General features: G+C 39.4%; 1 protein-coding gene across 1 annotated transcript; it reads right to left on the bottom strand.

The window, feature by feature from the left end:
- Positions 1–257: 257 nt before the first annotated feature.
- LOC120995370 (gap junction beta-3 protein-like) lies at positions 258–16,829 on the bottom strand. Its single transcript, XM_040424520.1, has 2 exons — positions 16,739–16,829; positions 258–2,128 (listed from the first exon to the last, which is right to left on the bottom strand). Exon 2 carries the CDS (start codon positions 2,112–2,114, stop codon positions 1,308–1,310), a length of 807 nt encoding a protein of 268 aa, XP_040280454.1. The 5' UTR covers positions 2,115–2,128; positions 16,739–16,829; the 3' UTR covers positions 258–1,307.
- Positions 16,830–22,330: the final 5,501 nt, after the last annotated feature.

Here is a 22,330-nt window from a genome sequence, read left to right on the forward strand (position 1 = left end):
TGGTGCTTTAAATAGCTGTTTTGCAGGGGAGCCAAGAGTTGGACCCCCACCAGTATAAGTGGATAGGCCATAGGTTTTAAAAGCCTGGCCAAACCTATTAAGAAGAGTATGTGGTGAAGGCCCCTGGGCAAATCCCCCTTCTGCCCTATAATCCAGCTCTATGTCTGTTCATTAGCATAAACATGTTACATACAGTTACAAAATAATTATTTCCTTAATTTTTCTGTCAATTTGTGCATGAACCTGGACATTTTTTCAATATTTCTAGTACAGATGCATTCTAAATGGACGTAACTAATTTAATGTCTCTATTATTATCCTAATTCCCATCCATTGCGATAAACATGAGTAAAAATAGACCTAGAATTGGAACCAAGCATAATCGCTAGCTTAGTCGCTGTAGGATATCAAACATTACGTGTTATAGCCAGAATTTTATTCATACTCAGTTTTTTTTTATCGAAATATATCCAAAAAGTGTTTTCCAGTGTTTTGATGAAAGAAACAAAAACAACTGAGTTATTGTAGTCCAACCATAAGAGGTAAATCTGAGGGCACATCCTCCAGGTGGCTAGAACAAATGTCCTGTTTTGATTACCTTGTAAACTCTGCTATTTTTGTCTACACGAGTCATATCATTAATAAGAAACAACCAAAAATGTGACAGAGCCTAGCAGCTGGTCATCTGTAAGTGACAATGTCTTCTCTGAGCTTCACAAACCCTGTTGTGGGTATAAAAATGAGAGCCTTTTTGAGGATCCTCTGTTCCTCTGGAGGACCATGTGAATAAATGTCACCAACATCAATCTTGTTCCATATAGTATAACTGTAGAATGTTTTTTCTTCTTCTTCAACTCCCAATAACATAAGTAGTTCATTAGATTAGTCCAGTCTATGTCAACATGTTTATTGTGGCAGTAACTATTACTTTCATTTGAAGATCTCCATTAATTGTTGAGTCACATCATTTCGTATCTAAACTATGAAATGCATATTATAGGATTTGTATAGGACTTGACTTCAGAAGACAGTCATATTTTTTTTTTCTTTTGTTCTTTAGTGTTCATAATGTTATCCTATGTCTCAGTGGTATGTCCATCCTTAAGTTAGGTAACACACATTTTGAATTTTCTTTTGGCAGCTCTGAAAGAAGTACTTGTAGGCTCATTTAGATAGAGTCCCCACATTATGACTGCCAGTATCTTCTCCAATACATTTTAGATCAACATTACCAAAATAGAAGGCAGCACAAGTTCTGTGTCCTAGGTGACTTGCTTGACTGTTGCTTGATCTTTAATTTGAACATTTTACAAAGAGGTCAGATTGGGTGCAGAAGCTCTGAGAGACTCCAATGTTTTGTTAATTGGTTTCTTCTCTGAGGCATCCAAATGAACATGGCACTGGCAGGTTGATGCTTTGCTGTAGGTAACTGAATGTTTATTGGACTTCTTATACTTTGAAACACATCTGAGAGCTCTTTTAGAAATGAGGTAGAATATCTCACAAATATTTAGGATGATACAGAGGGCAGAGGCTGCTACCATAAAATAGGTAAAAACCTTCTTCTCAGTTGGTCGGGCAATGTAGCAATCCACAATATTAGGGCATGGATCCACATTCGTACACTTAACAAGTCTTGGCAGGTCAAAGCTATCCCACATTTTATGAAGGATGTACAGGAATGATATTTCTATACCAGTTTTGAAGAAAAGGCTCAAAAGATAGGTCCACCACAGACCACCATGTTTCTTGCCTGGGTTTTCATACAGTTTATTACATTTATCTCCATTTTTAATCTTGTTCTTTTTTTCTCGATCTTCTCTGTAAGCCACGTGCATAATGACCAACAGTGAAGGACAAGTCACAAATATGAGCTGTAGAGCCCAAAGTCGGATATGAGATATAGGGAAGTAGTGGTCATAGCAAACATTGGTGCAACCAGGTTGTCGAGTGTTACAATCAAAATCTTTTTGTTCGTCTCCCCATACTTTCTCTGCGGCGACCACATACACGAGAACTCTGAATACAAATACCACTGATAGCCAGATTCTTCCAAATGCTGTAGAATACTTATTCACACCACTCAGGATTCCCTGGAATGTTTTCCAATCCATTCTGAGTTAGCTGCCTAAAGAGACAAAAAAATTGAATTAATTTAGGACTATAAGTGGATTCACTGTAGATGCTAAAATATTTTAATACATATGTACTGTAAATCATTAGAGATGAGCGAATTGACTTTGGATGGAACATCTTGTTACCTTGGAACTGAACCCGAGTTCGGGAAATGTTTTTTTTTTCAGTATAAATCAATTTATGAAGTTATTATGCAAGTAATAACTTTGGTTCATTGGAGCCAATACATTCTAATACTGTAAGGAGCGTTCGCTCGATACAGTATTGAAACAAAGTTTTATGCGAATTGACTTCGGATAAAACATCCGAAGTCGATTTGCTCATCCCTATAAATCATTGCCATGCAACATATTTTTTGTAATTATACAGTATATAATAGATCATTTCAAGACCGACAAACCCCCCTTCCCAACCAGACGTATTTTTGTGTTTTTAGTCATTTTCTACCCTTTTGGACCAGACACATTTAAATTGTTTATTTTTTACATGTGGCTTCGAAAGTCATACTTTTTTTTTTATCATTTGGTTATTTAAATCAAATTTGTATCTTTTTTGGTAACACATGGAGTTCTATTTTATGCCATTTTTATTTTAGTATTTTTTGCATTTACTGTATTTTTCACTAAATAAGATGCATTTTTACCCCCCAAAATAGGGGTGGAGGTGGGGGGAAATGGCAGTGCATATTATGAAGCGAAAACTAATGAGCACTTCCATTATGGTATATTATATCGATATATTATATACATTAACTACATACAGTGTCAGGACATAGTGCACACTATGACCTGATGCTGTGCGATTTCTTTTCACAGTGCAGCGAGACACTGGCAAAAGACCATTGAGCGGCGAGTGCAGGCAGAACGTGCTGGATCTCATCATTGACCTTTGGGGTCTTTTTAGTATTACATTTTCTTTTTATTGCTCATTTCTCCTGTAACAGGGGCTGATATATTTGTAACAGAAACAGCGGAAATATAGCCCTCAGAAACCCGACACCTGGTAATTACATAATTGCTAGGACCAGGGCACGTAGGAAAATTGCTGCTTCCAGATCTTTATACACAACACTCATTGAGCATTGCCCACTTCACATCCGGGCCATTTGCCTCCTTCCTGACCAGGCCTAATTTTGCAAATCTGACATATGTCACTTTATGTGGTAATAGCTTTGGAACGCTTTTACTTATACAAGCCATTCAGAGATTGTTTTCTCGTAACACATTGTACTTCATGATAGTCATAAATTTGAGTCAATATACAGTACAGACCAAAAGTTTGGACACACCTTCTCATTCAAAGAGTTTTCTTTATTTTCATGACTATGAAGGCATCAAAACTATGAATTAACACATGTGGAATTATATACATATACTGTATTTCACATTTTATTTATGAAAAAGTCCCAAATTTACAAAAAATTTTGAAAAATTATCAATTTTCAAAATGGTAATTTATCTGCTTCTAAAACAGTCACTTTGTGGGGCTTACATAGTGGATACCCCCCATGAATGACCCCATTGTAGAAACTACACCCCTCAAGGTACTTAAAACTGATTTTACAAACTTTGTTAACCCTTTAGGTGTTTAACAAGAATGAAAGGAAAATGGAGATCAAATTTTTTAATTTCACTTTTTTGGCAGATTTTCCATTTTAATCCATTTTTTTCTTTAACACATCGAGGGTTAACAGTCAAACAAAACTCAGTATTTATTACCCTGTAAACTGATGTAAGGGCACACGGCAGGGCGCAGAAGAAAAGGAGCGCCATATAGTTTTTGGAAGGCAGATTTTGCAGAACTGGTTTTTAGATGTCATGTCCCATTTGAAGCCCCCTGATGCACCCTTACAGTAGAAACTCCCAAAAAGTGACCCCATTTTGGAAACTAGGGGATAGGGTGCCAGTTTTATTGGTACTATTTTGGGGTACATATGATTTTTAATTGCTCTATATTATGATTTTTGTGAGGCAAAGTAACAAAAAAATTGCTGTTTTAGCAATGTTTTTTTATTTTATTTATTTTACAAAATTCATCTGACAGGGTAGATCATGTGCTATTGTTATAAAGCGGGTTGTTACGGACGCAATGATATCAAATATGTCTACTTTCTTTGTTTGTTTCAGTTTTACATAATAACGCATTCTCGAAAGAAAATTATGTTTTTGTGTCTCCATATTCTGAACGCCATATTTTTTTATTTTTATGCCGATCGTCTTGTGCAGAGGCTAGTTTTTTGCAGGAAGAGTTGACGTTTTTATTGGTGCCATTTCTGGGTACATATGATTTTTTGATCATTCATTATAACACTTTATGATGCAAGGTGACCAAAAAATTGGTTGTTTTAGCACAGTTTTTATTTTTTTTATTTTTACAGCGTTCACCTGAGGGGTTAGGTTATGTGACATTTTTATAGAGCAGATCGTTATGGACGTGGCGATACCTAATATGTATACTTTTTCTTATTTATTTAAGTTTTACACAATAATAGCATTTTTTAAACCAAAAAAATTATGTATTAGTGTCTCCATAGTCTGAGAGCCATTGTTTTTTTTTTTTCTTGGCCGATTGTCTTAGTTAGGGTCTCATTTTTTGCGAGATGAGGTGACAGTTGGATTGGTACTATTTTGGGGGGCATACATAGAAACATAGAATGTGTCTGCAGATAAGAACAATTTGGCCCATCTAGTCTGCCCAATATACTGAATACTATGACTAGCCCCTGGCCCTATCTTATATAAATGATGGCCTTATGCCTATCCCATGCTTGCTTAAACTCCTTCACTGTATTTGCAGCTACCACTTCTGCAGGAAGGCTATTCCATGCATCCACTACTCTCTCAGTAAAGTAATACTTCCTGATAGTACTTTTAAATCTTTGGCCCTCTAATTTACAACTATGTCCTCTTGTAGCAGTTTTTCTTCTTTTAAATATTCTCTCCTCTTTTACCTTGTTGATTCCCTTTATGTATATAAAAGTTTCTATCATATCCCCTCTGTCTCGTCTTTCTTCCAAGCTATACATGTTAAGGTCCTTTAATCTTTCCTGGTAAGTTTTATCCTGCAATCCATGTACCAGTTTAGTAGCTCTTCTCTGAACTCTCTCCAAAGTATCAATATCCTTCTGGAGATATGGTCTCCAGTACTGCGCACAATACTCCAAATGAGATCACACTAGTGCTCTGTAGAGTGGCATGAGCACCTCCCTCTTTCTACTGGTAATGCCTCTCCCTATACACCCAAGCATTCTGCTAGAATTTCCTGCTGCTCTATGACATTGTCTGCCTACCTTTAAGTCTTAAAGGTGAAATAATGACCCCTAAATCACTTTCCTCAGATACTGAGGTTAGGACTGTATCACTGATTTTATATTCTGCTCTTGGGTTTTTACGTCCCAGGTGCATTAACTTGCACTTATCAACATTACATTTTAGTTGCCAGATTTTTGACCATTCCTCTAGTTTTCCTAAATCCTTTTCCATTTGGTGTATCCCTCCAGGAACATCAACCCTATTACAAATCTTTGTGTCATCAGCAAAAAGACACACCTTACCATCGAGGCCTTCTGCAATTTTCGCTGATAAAGATATTAAACAATATGGGTCCCAGAACAGATCCCTGAGGTGCGCCTTTTTGATCGCTTGGTGTTGCACTTTATGTGATGTTAGGTGACAAAAAATGGCTTTTTTGGCCCATTTATTATTTTTTTTTTTTACGGTGTTTATCCGAGGGTTTTTTGCTATTTGCTATAGTGTTGGTTATGTGTCTGGTGTAAATTTGCGTTCGGATGTCACCCTGAGCTGAATAGAGACACATTAGATGCAACGTTTCTCTTTCAGCTTATGGAGGCCGGACAGGTGCTCAAATTGTGCTACTGAGTGTCAGTTGTGTCCACCTCAGCCATATAAAAAGCTGCTCATATGTATGTGAGGCTATCCTTACAGTATATGGTGCTATACGTGACAATACTGTAAATACTGTAAAAGGACAATGCAATTGGTGTCTCATGTTTTCCTCTAGTCACATGTTGTTCCAACCTGACTATAGGAGTACTCGTCATACTTTCCTAGCATTCCTTAGATGGTTTTTATTCTTTGTACATTAGCTGTTCAGCTCGAAACATAGTCACAGGAACACTAACTGAGGTACAGATCATTATTATATCTATATATATATATATATAGCTTGTTCACATGGTAATTAAATATGATTGTATACATGATTACTGTCTTTGAAACATATGGTTGAAAATCACAAGTTAAATGATGAAGTGATTAATTTCAATAGTTCTGCCATACTAGTTTTGAAAGTAGAATTTACATAGCACAAATCTATAGATATACTCAATTACTAGCAAACAATATGCAATGTACTCTATGTTTGAATACTGTCCCAATGTATTAGAGCCCTGATAAAACTGTCAATGTGCACTATATTTCTCAAATGATTGCACAAAACATGCGGAATATGACACGTGCTATGAAATTCTGTTTTCCTGATGGAACTATGACACATTTGGTCAGTCATTCATGTGCGTCAGTTCACATCGAACTTTTTTTTAATACTTTACATTGCATGGGCCTATCTTTTCCATTCTCCTTTCCAACAACAGCAACCACAGTATACAATAGATATCTCAAAATCCAATGTAACCCTATCATAGATATTTTTCCAGCTCACTGCTGCCATACACAATATGGGGCACATTTATTAAGACCGTCGTTTCTTAATAAAGGCCCATCCGCTGACGTTATGAAGAGGTGCAGGCCCATCTAGTGCCAGTTCTAAATGTAAGAACGTAAGCTGTCTTACATTTAGACCTAAAACAGGTGTAGAAATCGATGAATGAGACAGTGGCCCGTTCCCTTCCCCGGTACACCACGCCCACAATTTTAGAACTGGCGTGAGCCGGGAAAAGTTGCAGATAGTGGCGCAACTGAGTAGAGTATGCATGTGTATGGGGGAATTGGGAATAATAGCTGTCAGTTGAATAAATGTTTGGCTGACTTGCATCTTAAAGCGGTATTCCCATCTTAGACATTGACGGCATATCTCTAAGATTTGCCATCATTGTCAAATAGGAGCGCGTCTCACCTCTGGGACCAATTTCTATCTCCAGAAAGTGTCTCCCAAAATGAAGGAGAGTACACTGCTCATGTGCGTCATATCCTCCATTCACTGCTATGGGAGTTCTGCAAATAGCTGAGTGAACGTGCTCAACTATTTTCAGAAGTCCCATGGCGGTGAATGGAGAATGCACCACTGACATGGTAATAGCCCTTTAAGCGTATGACTGGCTTTACACCTCTTCTTAGACTATGAGAGATTAATGCTATATACTATAGGGTGATACAAAGATAATAAATCAAAAAGCTCCTTATATCACCTGAAAAGTGCTATGTTACTATGTATGTCTACTATCTACAATCTGTGTCTGCCAGTGACTGACCCAGTAACTTCTAAAAAATATCTCGTCAATAATTCTATTCTGTCCCAGTAACCCAGAGGGACTGGCATCCAGGAGTCTGTATTGCTTATGGTAATTTCTTTACTGCACGTGCCCAACTGAATGTGTACATGGATGTGAACTCTATAAGGAAGACTTGAGGCCACGTGCTTCAGTGAGGACTCACCTTGCTAGCAAGAAATTCTCAGTTGTTGTGAAAGAGGAAGCAAAAGGCCAAAAAGCAGGAAAGTAGGAAATGGTTGTTTGGGTCTAGATTTGTGAGTTCAGCTTCACATAAAATTTTTGTGTTGTTCTATAGAAATGTAATAAAAATTCCATACTGATAGATACAAAGAAGTGAAATGACTTTAGCGGCCATCAAGTAAAATTTTTTCTTATATTCATTTATATACATATAGGAAGGAATGTCACACCCGGTTTAAATAAACACATAAAAGAGACCATTTAATATCAGTAGTAAGTCTGATAAATGCTATTTGCTTTTGAAAGTGCTGTGTCTATGAAAGAAATGACTCGTAGCTGGCCAGAGTAAATATACTCTGCAGTCAGCTACTGTATCCAGTCAGTGGACCTTGTGAGGTGGACATGCACATTGCGGGTCATTTACAAAGATCAGCTTTTTATGCTGGTCTTTGTTTCCCCTTTGCGCTGGCGGAGGATGCGCCTAATTTATGACAAGGTGTACACCTCATCATATATTTTTAGGCACACTTCCCTCAGATCATGTGCCAGGTGTGAAAACTACTCCAGCCCATGACTGGAGTAGTTTTTCACCAATATTTCTGCCTGTTTGCAGGCATAAAAATGTTGGTAAATGTGTCAGGGACGATGTCCTAGCCCTGGCTGGGCCACGTCACTCCCAATTGTCAAATGCGGAGCAAAAACACCCCTGCCACAAAATATTGTGTCAGGGGTGTTTAAAAAGACACAAAATTGAGTCTTCTGACTTTTTTTTTATGCCAAAGAGTGGCACGGAATACTTATTTTCACAAACATGGCCCATTGCTTTAAAACTTGCTTTGAGGCTATGGATTAATTTCACATAATATCTATAATGCAAGTACAGGTGTTTAAACAGATTGTCTTTAAAATAAAATAAAAATACATAAAAATCATTGGGGGTCATTTATCAAAGGACATGCAACTTTTTTAGTCGTAAAAAAAAAAGGTGCAAGTCCCTTTTTTGTTCATTCGCGTGATAATATTTAGTTGCATGGGGAGTTTTATGCTGTATTCGACAGTTGGGTGGTATAGGAGTGGTACGGGGGTGTGTGATAGGGGCTATGCCGAGGCCAGGTCTCTGGCCCAGGCAAATTTACTAACATTTACGGCTTAAAACAGGCACAACCTTTTTGCAAATAAACACCAGATGCACGGACTGTACGGACTGCCTAATTCATGCCGATTTTATGGCAGCATAGGGGGGAATCTAAGACCAGTGTAGCTGGTCTTAATAAATGACCCCCATTGAGTTGTTCCCATATGAGTTGTTCCGATTAGGCAGCACACAGAGACTCCGATTTACTAATGTGTCTGCGCCAAAAATCTGTCTAGGGTTTTAACACTTTTTTTTCCAACATGCTAAATAAGTGGCTGGGGCCTACCAGAGAGTGGGTCTTAGAGGCACAATTATGCACCAACAGTTTTGGTGAAATTTTGGTATAAAAATCTGTCTCAAAGTAAGCCAACCAGTAGTTGGTATAGAGATAGTGAAAAGTGTCTATCCCTGCAGACAGCCTGTCTAAGCTCACGCCATCTTTATGATTAGTAAATCTGTGCTAGTGTCCCTTTCTGGGTGTTTTCTGAGTGTTTTTAACTAGCCCCAGTAGCATGCTGTATGTAATGAAAACATGATACTCATTTTCTCCCCATCGATCCATTCTGCGATCTTCCAATCCCCACTCCAGACATTGGCTGCAGCAATGCATGTGACCCCTTCCGGAAGTTTACAGGCCAGGGACTGTAAGATCACGGAACAGAGTTAAAAAGATGAATACCTCTGGGGTCTTCTTTACAAATGATTTAAGGTGCGTACTTAAAATAGCCTTTGCCCTTTTTTACATGGTCACTGTTTGGTCAGTACCAGGAGTGGGTCCAATTACAGAAGAGGCATGAATCTTTCCATTATACTTTTCTCTATTGGTCCCACTCCTTGTTTTCGATTACAAATAGTAATGCAAAATACTGACCATGTGAAAGTGCATACATAAAAAAAGTATAATAAAAGTAAAACAGCATAAAAAGAGAGCTCTGAATTATCATCGTCTTCTGTTATTCCACCATGTGTGAAAGCAGCCTATAAGATGTACTCCACCATTTACCATGACTTGTGGGTCGTACACCTGCTAGGCTCAAACCATGTTTATCATTCTGTTTCAGTTGCCAGACATGTGGCCCTGATGTATGCAACAGAATGCCAATACATTTGCATGCATTTGCCTCTGACCCCCATTGTAAAAGAATGTGCACATGCTTGGCATATGATTTTTTTTCCTATGAAGTTTTCTATACTGTTAAAAAGTTTTTTTTAACTTATACTAGCCAAACATATACAGTATGTGCTAGGGCCAGCAGTGGTGTGAAACTAACTTTATTTGCCTACTATTATCCCCCTCTGTGATTGTCTATTTTCCAGATATGTTAGGCCTTTTTTACGCAGTCAGTGTTTTGGTCAGTGATTTCCGTCAGTGATTTTGAGCCAAAACCAGGTGCGGCTCTAAACACAGAACAGATGCAGATCTTTCCATTATACCGTATCTCTGTGTATCCCCCACTTGTGATTTTGGCTCACAGAGATGGAAATCACTGATCAAACACTGTGTGAAAGAGTCCTAAGCCCTCCAGGTGTGCAGTCAGTGCATCCTTTGACTTGTTGGGTTCCATGCATTTCAGCAAAATGTCACAAAAGTTACATTGCTGCACCTTTACTCAGGTGAGCATTATATTTGGCAAGGAGTGGAGCTGTTAAATGTTTGTTCACTGAGAGGTAAAAGAAAAAATGTGAGACACTAGAGACAAGCATCTGGGCGTATGATTTCTTTCATCAAACTTGTTGGGCTGGTTTGTGCAAAAAGTATTCTTCCATAGACAAGAGAAGGGTGAAATCAAGAGAAAAGAGGAGAAAAAGTTACAGAATAGAGCTTGGTATTAGTAACACAGAGGGATGTAGTTAACCTTATTCTCATCATGCCATGACCACATCATCAATTCGGCTTTAGTAGTGATAATGATAATAAAATAGGTGAAATAGGATGAGGGAGTTGGTGCCCTCCTAATAGGAGGTTAACCGATGACTAAGCTTGACACAGAAGCATTCTTGTATGAACAACACCCTTTCTTCAGTGCTTTTTTTTCTCACGCCCTAAAACACAGACACAATACTGCTTGAATATGGTTGTGTGTATTTCTGCATCATTTCAGGGCCATGATAGGAAGAACTACTGTATGTAGCAATGATTACTTTATTTTGTTCCTTTAAGGGCTGTTTCACACGAGCGGATGCCGCTCTGTGAAAGAGTGCCAAGACCCGATGCAGGGTTTACCAAGATCAAACCTTATCCCCTACCCACCACATAGGCGATAAGAGGCTGATTAGTGGAGGTCCTAGCGCGGGGACCTTCAGGGATAAAAAGAACAGGGGTTCCAATCCCCCCGAATGGAGTGGCAAAGGCTAGGAAATACCCCTCGGCTGTCCTATGGAGAATGAGTGGAGTAGCAGTGTGATAAGAGTGGGTTCCAGCGGTCAGACCCCCACTAATCATTGGATACACTTTTACCTTGATACAATGTACCGCCATAGCTATTGTTGTTCTTGTTGGTAGAGAATTAGGAAATGCACTATAATACAGTGCATTTTGTGGTGTTTTGTTTCAGGTATTTTCTCATAGACTTCTCTGTACGAGAAAAAAAAAACACCTGGAAAAATTAATTAAACAGCACCCTAACAAAAGATGTTTTTTACAAGCCTAAACAAAAAATGCCCAAGAGAAAAGTAAGTATTAATATGTAAGTATTAGTATAATAATTCAAGGATTCTCCCTTCATTAGCAAAAAGTTGCACGTGCGCTGTAGAGACTTTATCCAACCTACTACAGATAGTTCTGCTGTGTAAATAAGGAATTTCTAAAGCATCTTGCACAGCAAGCCCGGAGACCTCTGACACATCTATCTATGAAAAGTTAGGGTCATTTATAACTCGTTTACATGTCTGGATGACAGTTACTATTACCATAAAGGTGCTCAAGAGATTGGTATAGGGCAGGCATCCTCAAACCACAATGCCCTGCTGTAGGCTGATACCTGTAGGCTGCTCGAGCATGCTGGGAGTTGTAGTTTTGCAACAGCTGGAGGGCCGCAGTTTGAGGATGCCTGGTATAGGGGGTATTTTCTGTTCACGTACGATCCACATGCCTGATGTCATCCATGTGCTCTCTGCATCTATGCGGCTCAGCTGCAAATAATAGAACATATCCTATTCTTGTCCATTGAATAGACATTTATTTCAATAGGGCCTGAGAAAAGAGCAGGATGCATACGGACCGCATCCATACTGCTAAACGGATACAGTCATGTGAATGCCCCCTAAAATGTAGCTATCTGCCATATGAACTGCATGACTGCAGAAGAAAACAAAACTAAGGCCTCCTGACACAATCCGAACAATACGGATTGTGTCAGGATGCGTTCAGGATGCGTTTAGTGAAACTCGCACCATTTTGCAAGCAAGTTCAGTCAGTTTTGTCCGCGATTGCGTTCAGTGTTTCAGTTTTTTTCCCGCTCAATCAGTTTTGATGCATTTTTCACACACGTGAAAAAAAACGGAACATTTACAAACAACATCTCCTAGCAATCATCAGTGAAAAACGCAATGCATAAGGACTACATCCAGGTTAGATCCGGATGCAATGCTTTTTTCACTGAAGCCCCATTCACTTCTATGGGGCCACGGCTGGGTGAATATAGAACATGCTGCGATTCTCACGCAACGCAGAACTGATGCGTACACAGACCCGTTGAAATGAATGGGTCAGGATTCAGTGCGGGTGCTATGCGTTCACTTCATGCATTGCACACGTGCGGAAAACTCGCTTGTGTGAAAGGGGCCTAAGAGGATTTTAGGGTATGACCACATTGCGCGGTCACATGGCGCTTGCGACAAGACTGCAATGAACTTGAGTACTGCACAACCATACAGGCTGCAGCTGGCTCTAATTTAACTACAGAGACCGTACTGTTCAGTATTTCTGTATTGTTAATAATTATGCAGTATTAAAGGTGCTGCACGGCCATTACCAATACAGACCGACTAAACAGTGTGGTCTAATGAGTTCCATTACAGGCGTGTAGTATTTGAATGCAGTACGGCCATGTTGCAAGCTCCACACAAGTTTTTTTGAACATTTTTTTAAGCTTTTAAGGTAACCTGTAGCACGATATCTGCATAATATGGCATGTAAACATAATAGTATAAAAGTATATTAGACAAGGACAAGACTAGAACACATTTTTCATCAGTGTTCTTCCCTCCTCCTCACTTTCACCCGTTTAGCAGCCTTACTCCTCCCAAGTAGGGTACTGCTGTGATGTCAGTACCTTGTATAGTAAACCACCTTTTAGGGAGTCATCATGAGAACCGTTGTGGGTTATACCTGCATTACCAGGGGGACTTGCTAACAAAGCTGTGCCTCTATTAAATAAGGTTACTTTCACACCAGCCCTTTTTGCCGATCCGTCATGGATCTGCAAAAACGCTTCCATTACAATAATACAACCGCCTGCATCCGTCATGAACGGATACGGTTGTATTATGTCTTATATAGCCAAGACGGATACGTCATGAACACCATTGAAAGTCAATGGGGGACGGATCCATTTTCTATTGCCTTGCTCCGTACCACATCGCGCTTGCAGCGTTATTCTGTCCGAGATGGGAGCGCAACCAAATGGAACGGAATGCATTTTGGTGCATTCTGTTTTGTTCAGTTCAGTTTTGTCCACATTGACAATGAATGGGGACAAAACGGAAGATTATTCTCCCCCCCGCTATTGAGATCCTATGACGGATCTCAATAGCGTAAAGGGAAAAGGCTAGTGTGAAAGTGTTAGCAGTTCCAACTGTTACATTTGTAACCAGTCGTTCACTCATACTAAACTATACCATGTTGATATTAGGCTAGTTTCACACTAGAGCTAAAATGATCCAGCAGGCTGCTCTGTTAGAGGAACAGCCTGCTGGAGTCCATTGTATCCGGTATGGCTGAATACTACCTTTCCCCGTCACAGCCCATTGACTATAATGGGACCAGCGGGGATCCGGCCTGTATCCGGCATTAGTGCCGGGATTTCGCTGGACAAATACTGCTACTTGCAGCGGTATCTGTCGGGCCAAGTTGTGGCACTAATGTCGGAAACAGTTTAGATTCCTGCCCGGTCTCATTATAGTCAATGAGGTCTGGAGGTGCTCCGGCCCCTCCTGGCTATGCAGATACGATGAACTCCGGTAGGTTGTTCCTCTACTGGAACAGCCTGCCGGATCATGTTAGCGCTGGTGTGAAACTAGCCTTACAGTATATCAAATTACCCTATACAGCTAGTTAGATTTATGTGAAAAAAAAGAATATTGTAATATAGTTATATTACGGAAATGCCTTTTTAAGTTCTGTGTAATTTTTTGTCCTAAGGAACTAAGAGACGTCATCTAATATTGGAATCAATCAGCAAGTGCCAAGGGGAGTGGGCAGAAAGATACATAAAATAAGTCATCTTACTTATCCCCTGCTGCTCTTATTCCTATGCTTTTCTACTTTAAAAGGGTTTTCCATGATTTTCCTCTGGATAGGTAATCAGTATCTGATTGGTGTAGGTTTGTCACCCGGGACCCCCGCTGATCAGCTGTTCGAGAAGGCAGCGGCACTCACAGTAGCATTGCGGCCTTCTCGCTGCTTTCCCTAGGCCGAGTGACAACACATTCATCAGTCACATGGCGTAGACGCAGCTCAGCCTCATAGAAGTGAATGGGGCTGAGCTGCAATACCAAGCACAGCCACTATACTATGTACGGGCTGTGCTTGGTGAGCATGGAGAAGGCCGCGGCGCTCGCAGGAGTGTCGGTGCCTTCTCAAACAGCTGATCAGTAGGGGTGCTGGGAATCGGACCCCCACCAATCAGATACTGATGACCTATCCTGAGGACAGGTCATCAGTATTAAAATATCAGAAAACCCTTTTTAGGTCCTCTTGATGCACAGGAAATGACTGCTCAGCCAATCACTGGTTGAGGCTGCTCTCCACTGAAGACTGTGATTGGCTGAGCATTAATTTTCTGTGTGTCCAGAGGGTTTGGCTACCATTAGAACAGGAAAGGTGGAGAATCAGTGAAGCGAATGTGACTAATTCATTTAATTCTATTATTTTACTCCATTTTTAAGTTTAATGCACTTGAAAAACCCTTTAATGTAAATGTATGAAAAAGTGTATTATACAAGCTGCAGTTTAACAGTAAAGTGTGATGCCAGATATCATCAAATAAAGATTTTCAGCAAAAAAATGTATTACACACGTATGTAACAACCCCTGACTAATTCTCTAACTTTTAGGGGAGTTTTACATATTTCCAGTCTGCAATGATTGTGATGTCGGTTCTCGGCAACCACTTACTTTTAACTTTTAAAAGACAGACCGGGCCACCTGATAAGAGTCTGGTTATTCATGAATTCCTGCTCTCCTGCCCACCTGCTGATGACTGACAGTCTTCTACCTAGTTTTCTCCCTTTCTCTCTTTCTCTCTAGGAGAGAACTGACAATCATCAGCAGATGGGTTAGAGAGCAGGAGATTATGAATAACCAGGATCTTCTCAGGTAGATTTGACTCTTTTCAAGGCATGTGCTGCAATGATTATGATGCTGGTTCTCAGAAACCACTTACTTTTAGTTAATGAGTGACACATCACTGAAATCAGCATTTCAGTGAGGTCAGCATAAAGTTGATGACAGGTTCCCTTTAAGTAGTAACTCGCTTCAGCATTAAATCGCTTATCCTGCAGGGGTGTAACAGTTTACTCACTCTTCTGTTAATCTAGGCTTGGTTTAGGCCCCCAACAACCAGCAGTATCAACTAGTAAATAGTTCACGAAGAGAAGAACTAGCAGGATGCTTTTAGGACGATTACTCTGGAGGTCCACTGGAGTAGATGAATCGTCGAGCCTTGGCTTAATACTTTTCCTTTCTCTCTTAATAAATAGGCATCTTTTGCTTTACTAGTCTAACTGTAGATGGCTGCTTCTCCATAATCGTCTATGGCAAAACCAAAAAGTCAGTTACTTATTCAAGTGTCAGTTACTTGTCTCCTGCTCACTGCTCCAAAGAGAGCTAGGAAATGTAGTTCTGCTGCCTCCCCTAACAGCTGTAGAGAATTCTTCTTACTGATGACCATCCACTGTAGCTACGGTAATTGCTCTTATAAATCTCTTACAGGGGTTACACGTATATCCAGAATTCAACATAACTACAAGATGAATAGAGTACACTAACAAAGCAATTGTAATGCATGAATACATTGATTGTATGCACGTTGAAGAATGGAGATAACATCAGTCCCAAATTATATATTCTGCATAGTCTGAAAAATAGTGCATTAAATAAACTTCACTTTATCAAATGCGTGAAAACTGGTTACGCCATACATATCATCATGTGGAGCTAACGATTCCTTATAGTTGTATCTAATACTGTGTTCAGATTTTCCACATATATGACTATGAAATCAGTGCTGTTCCAGCTCACACACGGGTCAAATTCCTTTTACTGTGCAATTAAAGTATGGAGAGATTTAACTAGTATTTTCCTGGTTTTCCATGTTTGTGTCTTTTTAGATTTTAAATCATACTAGAAGCTTGAGAGAATAAAAAAATGGTTCATTCTTCAATAGAAGTGAAGAAAGAGAGGAGTATGGTGAGTTATGATATATATCAGCTATTTAGGACTTACTACATAACGTATACATAGTAATAAAATAGAAAACAACTTGAGAAGTGAGACAGAAGTAGCGTCTGTACTAAAAAGAGAACTCAGACATGAAGATTATCTTTTCTAAAAGTTACAATCCCATATTATGAAGTGTTAATTTCTGGAGTCCTACCTGAACGGCAAAGGGAAGAGAAGTGTCCTAATATACTTCAGTCTTACAGTGTTGCACAGCCACAGTGCCGTGTCTCCTTCAGATGTTTCTTAGGTGTGGCCAGGGAAATACCTTTACAGGTTGAATCGTGTTCAGAGGCAGAGACTTAAATCAGGTGATTGGTTCAGAGGAAAGTAGAAAGCCTGCTATTTACATAAGCTTCTAGAAATGTTTTTGAGATATACAGGTGAAACTCGAAAATTTTAAATATCGTGCAAAGTTCATTTATTTCAGTAATGCAACTTAAAAGTTGAAACTAACATATGTGATAGACTCCTTACATGCAAAGCGAGATATTTCAAGACTTTTTTTTGTATAATTTGGATGATTATGGCTTATAATTTTATTCTGCATTAATGTAATTCCTTTTAATTTGTATTACTGAAATAAATGGACTTTTGCACGATATTCTAATTTTTCGAGTTTCACCTGTATATCCCTGTAGCCATGCAAGCCACAATAGACAGACATATAAAATCGCTTTCTCCTTAACCCCTTCCCGACCCATGACGTACTACTACGTCATAGAAACCACTGCGTTCCCGCAATTTGACGTAATAGTACGTCTTGGTGATCGGGCGGGCACCGGAACGGTGCGCGCACGATCACTGTAGGGGCCCGGCAGTCCCTGGTAGCCGGGCCCCTGCTGTATCCGCCGGCATCACTGTAAAAGCCGGCGGATAGAAGGGGTTTGTGTCGGGTGAGTGAGCGCATCGAGTCCCTGCGCTGCTGTGGTGGGGACTTGATGTGTCAGAAGGCAGCCCGATGCCATGCAGAGGCTGCCCAATGCCTTGCATGGCATCGGGACCTGCCTACTACGGGTGCCGAGGAGATCCAGCCTCAGGCTGGGTCTCCTTGGCAATCTGTTTGTGTACTACTAACTGTAGTACACGAACAGGCAATGCATTACAATACAGATGTATTGTAATGCATTGCAGAGGATATCAGACTCCCAAAAGTGAACATCAGAAATAAAGTAAATAAAAAAAGTAAAAAAAGTGTTTTTAATAAAATTAATAAAGTAAAAAAAGAAAAAAAAAAACGCCCCTTTGCCCTTGTTTTATAAGAAAAAACTGGAAAAAAAAAACAACCCACACATATTAGGTATCACCGCATCCGTAATGACCGGCTCTATGAATATATCACATGATCCACCCAGTCCGATAAACACCATAAAAAAATAATAATAAAAATGGTGTGAAAAAAAGCCATTTTTGTCACATTACATAACAAAAAGTGCAACACCAAGCGATCAAAAAGGCATATGTCCCACAAAATGATATCAATAAAACCGTCACCTCATCCCACAAAAAATGAGCCCGTACCTAAGACAATCGCCCAAAAAATAAAAAAAACTATAGCTCTCAGAACATGGAGACACTAAAACATATATTTTTGTTTCAAAACTGCTATTATTGTGCTAAAGTGAAATACATTAAAAAAAAATACTTATTTGGTATCGTCACGTCTGTAACAACCAGCTCTATAAAAATATCACATGACCTAACCCCTCAGGTGAACACTGTAAAAAATAAATTTAAAAAACTGTAAAAAAAAAAAGGCATTTTTGTCACATTACATCACAAAAATTGCAACTGCAAGTGATCTAAAAGGCGTATGCCCCCCAAAATAGTACCAATCAGACCGTCACCTCATCCCGCAAAAAATGAGACCCTAATTAAGAGAATCGGTCCAAAAAAATATATATATCACTCTCAGACAATGGAGACACGAAAATATGATAATTTTTTGCTTCATAACTGCTATTATTGTGCTAAAGTGAAATAATAAAAAAAGTATACATATTAGGTATCGCCACGTCCATAACAACCAGCTCTATAAAAATATCACATGACCTAACCCCTCAGGTGAACACCGTAAAAAAATAAAAAGAAACCGTCAAAAAAAAAAAATGACATTTTGGTCACCTTACATTACAAAAATTGCAACACTAAGCGATCAAAAAGGCATATAGCCCCTAAAATAGCACCAATCAAACCGTCACCTCATCCCGCAAAAAACGAGTCCTCACCGAAGACAATTAGTAAAAAAATAAAAAAGCTATGGCTCTCAGACTATGGATACACTAAAATATCATTATTTTGGTTTCAAAAATGCTATTATTATGTAAAACTTAAATAAATAACACAAAGTAGACATATTAGGTATTGCCACGTCCATAATGATCTGCTCTATAAAAAAAGTCTCATGACCTAATCCCTCAGGTAAACGCTGTAAAAATAAATAGATAAAAACTGTGCCAAAACAGCAAATTTTATGGTCACCTTGCCCCATAAAGTGTAATAATGAATGATCAAAAAATCATATGTACCCAAAAATGGTACCAATAAAAATGTCAACTCTTCCTACAAAAAACGAGCCCCTGCACAAGACGATTGGCAGAAAAATAAAAAAAATAGGGCGTTCAGAAAATGGAGATACAAAAACCTAATTTTTGTTTTCAAAAATGCTTTATTATGTAAAACTGAAACAAACATCATAGAAAGTAGACATATTTGATATCATTGCGTCCATAAAAACATGCTCTAAAAAATAGCGCATGATCTAACCTGTCAGATGAATGTTGTTAAAAATAAAAAAAAAAAATGGTGCCAAAGCATCCATTTTTTGGTTTCATTGCCTCACAAAAACATAATATAGAGCAATTAAAAATCATATATACCCCAAAATAGTACCAATAAAATTGGCACCTTATCCCATAGTTTCCAAAATGTGGTCACTTTTTTGAGTTTCTATTGTAGGGGTGCATCACGGGGGCTTCAAATGGGACATAGCATCTAAAAAACAGTTCAGCTAAATCTGCCTTCCAAAAACCATATGGCATTCCTTTCCTACTGCGCCCTGTGGGGTGTTTCTGTAAACCGTAGAATCAGGGTAATAAATATTGAGTTTTATTTGGCTGTTGACCCTTGCTTTGCTACTGGAAAAAATGGATTAAAATGTAAAATCTGCCAAAAAAGTGAAATTCTGAAATTTCATTTCCATTTTCCATTAATTCTTGTGGAACACCTAAAGGGTTAACAAAGTTTATAAAAATAAGTTTTGTATACCTTAAAGGTGTAGTTTCTAAAATGGGGTGATATATGGGTGGTTTCTAATATATAAGCCCCAGAAAGTGACTTCATAACTGAACTGGTCCTGAAAAAATTGGGTTTTGGAAATTTTCTTCAAAATTTTAAGATTTGCTTCTAAACTTCTAAGCCTTCTAACATCCCCAAAAAATAAAATGTCATTTTTAAAATGATCCAAATGTGATGTAGACATATGGGAAATGTAAAGTAATAACTATTATATGAGGTATCACTATCTATTATAAAAGTAGAGAAATTGAAATGTGAAAATTTGGGAATTTTTCTAAACTTTTGGTAAATTTGGGATTTTTTCACAAATAAAGGTGAAATATATTGACTCAAGTTTATGACTATAATGAAATACAATATGTCACGAGAAAACAATTTCAGAATGGCTTGGATAAGTAAAAGTGTTCCAAAGCTATTACCACATAAAGTGACACATGTCAAATTTGCAAAAAATGGCCTGGGCAGGAAGGTGAAAACATGTCCGGGGTTGAAGGGGTTAAATAATTTGCTTTCACAATAATTTTGTTAAATCAGCTATATGTAGTCCAATTATTTCAGAATTTTTGGCAAGGGGACACACTTTGGCAAATCCTCACACAAAGAAAATCTCAGGTAGAAGAAATGCCTTTCATTTCACTCATAATACAGTTGGGGTTCACATGTTGAACTCATATTGTGTTTTTGAAGCAATTTTTCACTACATAACTGTAGCATTTTGCAAAAATTGTTTGTAACACTGCTACTGTCTCCAATGGGCTAACCTGAATGTCATCTATGTATTTCTGTCCAGGTCCTTTACATTGTGCAATGATAATCTTTCTATGAAACTGTTTATTACATATAATATGCCTGGTTCACCAGCAGGTGGCAGTGAAAATGGCAGAGCTACAGTTAGAGAGAATGGAAGTCACCATTCCATTCTCCCTCCTTTGGGCAGAAGTGGGCCAAACCTGCTTCCTGCCAGAAGGGTGAGGCAGAAGTTTCTAGTTAGTTCTAGCTCTAGTTCTAAGCTAGACAGGAGGAGTGTGAGCAGGGGAACCCTCAGGCGTGCCTATGCCAGCCAGAGGACCCTAAGCTCTGCTGGCCATGAAGAAAGATGTCTGGAAGCCATAGGGGCCAGAGGAATAGTTCTTTGGCTACCATAAGAGAAATCAGCAAAAGGGTTCTTCAGCTGAAGATAAGTTTTACTGAGTGTCAGGAGGGGAATAACAGTCGACGGCACCCCATCCAAGCATACCAGAGCAGATCAGGAGTACAGAAGCCAGACAAAACAGAGTTTAGTGCAGCATAAAGAAAGAAAGCCAAGTTATTAAAGGGTTTCTATCACTTTGTATGACATAATTAGCTGTCAGACACTAGCGATCTGCTAATGTCTGCTCTGGCCAACCATCCTACTATAATCGCTTGTGGGGCAGTGGTTTTGCTAAAAAACAAACTTTTATAAATATGCTAATGAGCCTCTAGGTGCTATGTGGGCGTCATTAGCACCTAGAGGCTCCGTCTACCTTCATAAACAGTCGCCGCCCAGCGCGTCCCTCCAGCCCGCCCATCTCCTGCTGAATGCTATCCTCCGTGTGACGCAGCGGACGAATTCTCGCGCATGCGCCGTGCGCGGCTGTATTCGGCGCATGCGCATTGAATGTCTGCTCCCAGCTCAGACGTCTCAAATGCGCCGAATACAGCCGCGCACGGCGCATGCGCGAGAATTCGTCCGCTAGCTCAGACATCTCAAATGGGCCGAATACAGCCGCGCACGGCGCATGCGCGAGAATTCGGCCGCTGCGTCACACGGAGGATCGCATTCAGGAGGACATGGGCGGGCTGGAGGGACGCGCTGGGCGGCGACTGTTTATGAAGGTAGACGGAGCCTCTAGGTGCTAATGACGCCCACATAGCACCTAGAGGCTCATTAGCATATTTATTAAAGTTCGTTTTTTAGCAAAACCGCTGCCCCACAAGCGATTATAGTAGGATGGTTGGCCAGAGCAGACACTAGCAGATCGCTAGTGTCTGACAGCTAATTATGTCATACAAAGTGATAGAAACCCTTTAAGCAAGCCTGTCAGTATAGCAGAGAAAGAAAGAAAGCAGAGTTATTGAATTTACCTGCCAGTTTATGCTAAAGCCTGCTGGAACCAAGACAAAACCTGCCAATCACTTGGATGAACGTTTATTCAAGTAAAGCTGCCATTGAATTTCACCACAAGGTCTGGACTCAAGTTATTTTTCCTTCATCCCTCGAATATTTCCCCTTAGCCAAGAAATTCGATTCATTACCAATTAATTTGTCATGAATTGCTATAAATCATGTATACCCAGGCCACTCTGCCACATGGAGCGCCCGTGTTGCGGGCGGGTTGCGGACATGCTGCGGTAAAGAACTGCGTGGCCAATTATCCCACAGCTGCCTTTTATTTAATAATGAAGACTGCACTGTATAGTCAATCTTCAT

Source organism: Bufo bufo, chromosome 3 (assembly GCF_905171765.1).
Source record: "Bufo bufo chromosome 3, aBufBuf1.1, whole genome shotgun sequence".
NCBI lineage: Eukaryota > Metazoa > Chordata > Amphibia > Anura > Bufonidae > Bufo > Bufo bufo.